Consider the following 7,270-nt stretch of genomic DNA (forward strand, 5'->3'; position numbering starts at 1 on the left):
CTTAGCAGAAAAAGTCCCTTGCATTCTATGCAGTTATTCCACCTCAAAGTCTGATAACAACATGAGGAGTGCTTGAAAGGAAGACATTCAGGCTGAAGAGGAGTTTTCCCCAACCAAGCATTATTCTGGAACTGATAGATAAGGTAGTTTAAGTGCTGCTGTTAGAGCATTCTAGGAGACATCCGGGTTTCCCCAAAGGCAGCTTTTAATACTGCCATCCTGGTGCTATCATTGCTAATGGCTTTTCAAGAGGAGAGGATAAAACGAGAAGAGTTACACTAAGAGAGGTGCTAAAATACAAGGTGATGACATTCACTCTTCCTAACTCTCATCAAACAAATCAGTGTGCATAATTAGCGTCCAGATTCTGACGGGTCATTAATTAGTATGCACAGTGTTTGTTTAAGCGGGTCCCTCCCCCTTGCTCTCTACTTTTAAACTGAAAAGAACTTCTAATTGCTTTCAACTTGGAGCGCCATAGCAACCAAATGTTGACTATCAAGTTTAGAGGGTTCTTCCAGTGCTTGTAGGTAGGCTTCTCAATGAATCTTGCCTTACGAGTTCAGGATTCGTGTCTCATCTTGGAAACAGGGGAAATATCTAAGCAAATTGACACTATTATTTAGCAGAACAGCTCACTTTCTTAACGGTTTAGTGCAAAAGACAGCCTGTGTGGATTTTGTTTTCTTTGGGAAGCTATCTGGCTACATTTGGGGTGGGAGGAAACAGCCGTACAGCTGACACCTAATAAAAGGGGGAATTGGTTGTTCCTATTGGATAATCAGCAATAATAAAAACCTCACTCCAAATAAGGGATGGAATTGAGCATAGAATGACACCGTCATAATATATTATTGCTATTACTATTAATACTACAGTTGTACCTTGGAAGTTGAATGGAATCCCTTCCGGAAATCCATTCGACTTCCAAAACATTTGAAAACCAAATTGGGGCTTCTGATTGGCCGCAGGAAGCTCCTGCAGCCAGTAAGAAGCCATGGAAGCCGTGTCGGACGTTTGCAAACCGGAACAATCACTTCCAGGTATGCGGCGTTGGGGAGCCAAAATGTCCAAGTTCCAGGGCGTTTGGGATCCAAGGTACGACTGTATTACCAACATTACAAAATACCAGCTGTCTTCACCAATACCTTATCAAGCCCTGATCAAGTCTCTGCCTAGGTCTTGAAGATGCAAGATCCTTCAATGAGAACCATATAGAATCATAGATCTGTAGAGTTGGAAGGGACCACAAAGGTCATGTAGCCCAACTCCCTGCAGTGCAGGGATCTTTCACCCAACGTGGGTTTGATCCCATGACCCTGATATGAAGAGTCTCATGCCCTACCGACTGAGCTATTCCAGGACTATGAAGCAAAGTTTTGCTAAACAGTACCATCTCAAACTCCAGGTGAGGAATAGCATATTTGAATGCTCTCTCTTATAAAAAGCCTTCTGCACATCTAGAACACTTGCAAGCTAAGGGACACAACTGCTTCTTCTTTTTTCCTTCAGTTGCAGTGGAGCAACGGAGACAAGTTTCCCTTACTGTCTGGGAAATAGAAGTAGAAATTTCCCAGTTTTGGAACAGGCAATAGCTCAGTGGTAGAGTGTCTGCTTTGCATGACACAGAAGGTTCTGGGTTCAAACCCTGACACCTCCAGGTAGGACTTGCAGAAATCCTTGCCTGAAATCCTGGAGAGCTACTGCCAATCAGTGTAGAGACAATACTGAGTCCAATGGATCAATATGCTCCTATTTAACAGTAGCTGCATAAGAAAAGTTAAGAAAAGTAGCTGCATAAACGCAAGACCAGCATCTCGCTGTGGTTTCTATTTTTATTAATAAGTTGTTAATTCTTTTAATAGCATATGAAAAGGAACATTATATAAGTCACATACACTAAACAGCCCGAGAAGATTCTATAAAATAATTTAGATGCATTAAATAAATACAATTAAATAGCAGCCTTCTACAATGCAGGCTACGCAGCGGTTTACTTCGGCTTGAAGTACCCTGGTCTTTAGTACACCTACAGGAGCAGACGTGCTCCAAAAAGTGTTTTAAAGAGGCATATCTATAAGATACATATAAAAGAGGGTCTAAGATTAGAAATAAGGTTTCTCCAAGACAAGTTTTACCACGGTCTCCACATGTCTAATGACCCCATGTTAATGCCATTGTGTGCAAAATGAGACTGCAGGATCTGACCGGGAGGAGGCGACTCGCGCTGATTACAGTGCGAGGGTGTTTGGGGCTGGAATGGCTTTTTCAACCCCGGCTTGTCTTCGGCGGGCTGGAACTGATCCTGAGATTGGTTGGACCCTGTGCTATTCCCCTTGCTGTTCCCAGGGGTGGTAGAACTCAAGTCTGCCTTGCCGGTTTCCTCACTAGATCTGGGCAAGGACTTCAGCAGGTGGTTCAGTAGCCGTGCACCAAGAGTCTTGTCCATCCATTTGCAGGTCAGGAGGAGATTGTGGACTTCGTGCATACACTGGATATACCCAGTGCTGTACCTCTGCTGAGCTTCCAACCCCATTTTGGAATCTGCTGAACAAGAACAGAAGACGCTTCCTGTTATTAAAGAGTCAAGACTCTAGTTTATAACCAAAGTCCGCCCCTGCCCAACAGAATGAAAAGTCGCCTCTTTTCATATAACACACATTCTCTTGTCACTGACAACAATCTAGCCTGATAGCCTGCTTCAGTATAGCACTTTAGTATTCTCTGCAAGTGCAAACATAATTGTTTCATGTGCTTAGTTCACCAAGATATATTTGGTTGCTAAGAATGGTCTACAAACTCTCTGAGGTTCACAGTATCACCTTTGCTTACAGAGTGATGTATAATGTGTTAAAAACCAAGCCGCTAACCAATCCTAGCCATGTCCACTCAGAAGTAAGTTCAATTTAATTCAATATGACTTAATCTCAAGTAAGTGGAGTTAGGATTGCTGTCTTTGTTAACATCTGGGCAATATCTATTTAGCTACTGCTAAGCTACTTAGCTGAAAATGTGAGCAAAATACCTTCAGGCAAAGTTTTGCTCTGTGGGGACCACCTCTGAAACATGCACAGCCCTTGGAAACTCTATACAAGTACCGTTACATTCTATTACCTCATTTTGGTACCCTGATTATTTTATCTTCAATGCTTTGGACTTCACACATGAAAAAATATATCTGGGACTGTTTAGTCAAGCCTACACCAAGGGGGAGTCAGAAAGGCTATTATTACCCAGATGTATGCTCCCAGCCTAAAGAGGAAACCTTTATAGGCCTTTCTGTGGAGGTGGCACCAAGGGTTAGTTTGGGTTAGAAGAGCCACCTCAGTACCTGTGAAGCCTTTACTTCCAAGGAGATGCTCCAACCTGTTGTCCTGGCACCAGACTACACAAGGCAACTGTATAAGAAGCCATGAATTCCTAGTTGTTGCCCCAACGTGCCTGTCACCGCAACTTCATAAGTGAAACTATTGTTGCTGCCATGTTGAGTCTCTTGTGCATGCACTGTTAAAGGCAAGGACTTCAACCGATACTTTATAGTATGGCTATGAACAGTGCTAACAGCCCTCCATCTTAAGTACTGATATCATGTAAGAAAATGGGTACTTCCAGTCAGTAATTTCCCCCCTCTCAGCATTGCATTAACACACTAAACTAGAAATGGGATATTGAGAAGTACTTTCTGAAAGCACATTCTTTAAGAGGCTTACACCATTATAGTGTGGACTTGCTGAGGCAATGGAGACACCAGAAGGTGTGAATTGCAATTCAAGGATTGCGGTATGAATGTTTGGGAAATAGGATCCTTCTATGGTTTTGTTTGAGGATGTTGAGTAGTGTGGACAGCCTTCAATAAACAATACAGTAAGCAGATTGTCTGAGAAGGCCCCTTCGGTGCTATAATATCTAGTCAGAAGTGAGTTCGAGCGGACTTTTGCCCAGGTAAGTATACATAGGATTGCAGCCTTAGTATTTTTTATTTAGCATGTAGTCCAGTCGTCACTGCTTAAACTGTTCCGTCTCACTATTTTATACAATTTACAAAGTTTTATCAGTAACATCAGGCTGGAAAAGGACTGTCTTCTGACTTTTCTGTTTTACTTTTCGAACAATAAGATTGGACGGAACAATGTTCAAAGCAGTGCAGAAGCTACAGGGGTTTGAATAAACACGAAGGGGTAGAAGAGTAAAGCATACAAGTACATAAATCCACTTACCCATAACTTTGCTATTTTGGATATTCTGGAGATGCTTTACCGTCATTTCGAGGATATCTGCTTTTTCAAGTTTAGATTGCTGTTTAAAAGTGCAGCAACAAAGTGGGTTATTAGTGACAAAGAATTGTTTTTGAACAATGCTGAAAAAATAAAGCAAAAAGGAAGATGGAGCAGAGGCACGCTAAAAATCGACACTTACATCAAGCCGAAAGGCCCCAACAACAGTCTCCTTGAGCTGGTCCAAGCAGTTGTTGATCCTCTCCCTTCGTTTTCTTTCAATCAAAGGTTTTCTTAACTACAGTGATTAGAAGGAGAATGTTAAGAGTACCTTTTCTACATGGAAAGCTTGGATCCCGCTTTTGGCTACTGGTCTTGTCAGTTCAAATGCACATAGGGCTTCAATGTTTTTGTTCTTAAATACAGATGCCTTTTCCATATAGCAGCAAATAATTCATGGGTACTAATGTGGCCAGTATTTTACCAGTTCGGTCGTCAAACACTCTCCTGACACAATACCCATACACCAGATTTCCACCTAGTTCAATTTTGTATTAAGTCTGACAAGGAAAACTGACAACTCAATCCTATACGTGTTTACTCAGAAGTAAGCCCTACTCCCGGGTAAGTGTGCGTAGGATTGCTGAATTTGTTTTGCCTAACAACCCAGTTACCAAGGAAGAAACAGGAAACTGTGATTTCAATTATGTCCGGAGCATGAGCTTTGTTATAAAACTCTCCATAAAAGCTTTTTACAAGTTTCCCATAATCTAATATATTGTGGTTTTTATTAAAATTTCATTCCACAACCCACCCAGTCAGACAATTCTTTTGACAACCACTTGCAGTTGTATTTTTGCTGTTGATTGTGATGGAAATCAGGTCAGGTGGAACATTAAATCCCTGCAGTGCTGCCGTCTTTCATTTCTACAACAGCATATACTAAATTCTACACACAAATAATCTACTTTCTAAAAAAAAAAATAGTTTGTGATTAAAATTAAGCATATAAAGCAAAATTAAGAGCAGTAAATATAGTTTATATAAACTAGATATATTTTTCTCCTGGGTCACATGTATGGACTGAAATATACAACTCCATATTAAATATTGTGTACAGATAACAGTCAGAGCCTGCACACAGCCATGTGTTGTGTACAAATTGCTTTGGTGCCAAATTGCTCTGTGTTCTTCTAACTACCGGTAGCTCTTAGCTTATCTCTCGATACTGTCTGTGGGTTAGTCGCTTGAGGGCTAAATTAGGAGTTACCTCCTAGGAAAACACAGAAACAGCAACCGCTAGAATGCAAACACACAGGGTTGCACACAACTGTTAGTCCTACTCAGAGTAGAGCCATTGAAATGAATGGGCATTCCTAACCTTACATCCATTCATTTTGATGGCTAAGTATGTTAGTTGGATACAACCCATCCTGTGTCCTTAAACCCTCAAGACTTCTTCTATCTCAAGCCACTTACAGAATGTGACATACCTTCCTTTCCTCTTTGGTGTTGGAAAGCTTCTGCACGCAGCTGGCCAGGGTTGTGGCAGTCATTGTAATCCACTTCGCCTGCCCCAAGGCTTAGGGGAGAAAGGGGAGAAAGCCCTTTGGCAGCTGGCTGCTCCCCTTGCCTTCTGGGGCTTTCTCTTACAAGATTGCCCTGCTCTGCTTGCATTTATAGTCTGGTATTAGCATGTGAATGAAGGCATTGCTTGGCTAGCCCTCCTTTCCCACAGGAGGGGTTGAGACCAGAGGCTTGTGACCATCAATCAAGGCTGACAGGTCACTACTTTTCAATGGGCAAATCGTACACACGCACACACACATCCCGCTCCTAAAGAGCGACAGATGTCCAGCCTCTACAAAGCTATGCTTGGCAGAAATCTTTTGTTGAGGAGATGGCAGAGAATGAGAGCACTACGTGAAGGCTGTGCGGCCCCTCTCAACTGGCACTGATTCCCATGGAAGGGGTGGCTACAGCAGGGTAAAACCAGTTACACCTGGGCAATTTGGGATAGTGGTTTTGTTGTCTTTTGTGTACACGTTCCACTTTTTTTGGTCTGTGAATCCTACATCTCACACTCTTGATCTTCCCATCAAAATAGTCTGCATTAAGAAGTGCCCAACTGGGGCAGACTTGGGTAATCTTTTGTAATACGGCACCCTGTGTGAGACCAACATCTGGCTCCCGCAATGGATCTTCTCAATTTTGGATCTTCTTGATTTTATGCCCCCTTGGCTCGGCCCCTTGTTCTGGGGAACTGCCCGCACAGCCTTATTTCTGGCACCGATGCCAGTCTTCTAAATAGGAACTGTGGAATGTAATCTCACAGGAGTTGCCTACATATCTTGCTTTGTGCTATAACTGGTAGACTTTTGATCCTTGGGCAAAACTTAAGTTTAGTACCCAGGTTATAGGCAGCTGTGTCAGTTCCATTTTATCCGATGACAACAGCGGTGCAGATAACATGACACTGCCACAGCGGTCTATCTCCAGAACTTGTGCGGAGGAAGCCACTGAATTTGCATTCACAAGAACAAATGATACGAAACTGACCAATCTTATCATTGTTAAGGAATACTCCAAAAGGGCACCGCACCTGGATTTTGGAACTCCCTCCCCAGGGAGACCTGCCTAGTCCCCTCTTTGCTGATTTTTCATTGGCAAAGCCCTTCTTGTTCAGACAGGCCTTTCACCTACCAAGGGGAGCTGACTTTTGCTGCTGCTGTTTTTTGTCTCCTTCTTGTTGGCTGCTGCTGCTTCTAATCTGTTTGCATTGTTTTTAATCTGCTCTATTTTTTAATATATAGATACAGAGATATTTTAATTGTGCTTTTTTTGGTTTTATAACGCACATGTCCCAAAATGGTATTTCATGTTATTGTTGCCCAGCTTCAGCTCTCAGCGGTCATAGAAAGCCCTGTGAGGACCAGAGAGCATGTTGTGAAGAAGAGCTGATCTTCCTAAACGCTTTAAAAAGTTTTAAAACCAGCTGTGTGAGGGAACAGCAGTACTGGGAAAGGAGCTAATTCTTTTCCCTGTATCAACTTCCT

The 7,270-nt window shown here is 42.4% G+C and overlaps 1 protein-coding gene across 3 annotated transcripts; it reads right to left on the reverse strand.

Moving 5' to 3' along the window:
* Positions 1 to 1,843: 1,843 nt before the first annotated feature.
* LOC310678011 (transcription cofactor HES-6-like) lies at positions 1,844 to 6,162 on the reverse strand. Of its 3 annotated transcripts, none has more exons than XM_083441283.1 (4): positions 5,694 to 6,162; positions 4,417 to 4,512; positions 4,218 to 4,296; positions 1,844 to 2,544 (listed from the first exon to the last, which is right to left on the reverse strand). In XM_083441283.1, exons 1-4 carry the CDS (start codon positions 5,889 to 5,891, stop codon positions 2,135 to 2,137), a joined length of 783 nt encoding a protein of 260 aa, XP_083297409.1. In that variant the 5' UTR covers positions 5,892 to 6,162; the 3' UTR covers positions 1,844 to 2,134. The 3 variants fall into 3 exon arrangements, with proteins under 3 accessions (XP_083297409.1, XP_083297408.1, XP_083297410.1); XM_083441282.1 differs by having other exon boundaries at positions 1,844 to 2,547; positions 5,694 to 6,159; XM_083441284.1 differs by having other exon boundaries at positions 1,844 to 2,547; positions 5,708 to 5,873.
* Between the last annotated feature and the right edge of the window lie 1,108 nt (positions 6,163 to 7,270).

Source organism: Podarcis tiliguerta, assembly GCF_965153285.1.
Source record: "Podarcis tiliguerta genome assembly, chromosome: 5".
In the NCBI taxonomy this organism is placed as follows: Eukaryota; Metazoa; Chordata; class Lepidosauria; order Squamata; family Lacertidae; genus Podarcis; species Podarcis tiliguerta.

Bases quoted from the DNA above. Each gene is read 5' to 3' on its own strand.
- LOC310678011 (XM_083441282.1), bottom strand. From the start codon at position 5,891: ATGCAAGCAGAGCAGGGCAATCTTGTAAGAGAAAGCCCCAGAAGGCAA. The intron at 4,297-4,416 runs GTAAGTGTCGAT...ACTTTTAAACAG, and splicing joins TTGGGGCCTTTCGGCTTGAT to CAATCTAAACTTGAAAAAGC. The intron at 2,548-4,217 runs GTAAGTGGATTT...GTTCTTGTTCAG, and splicing joins CCAAAATAGCAAAGTTATGG to CAGATTCCAAAATGGGGTTG.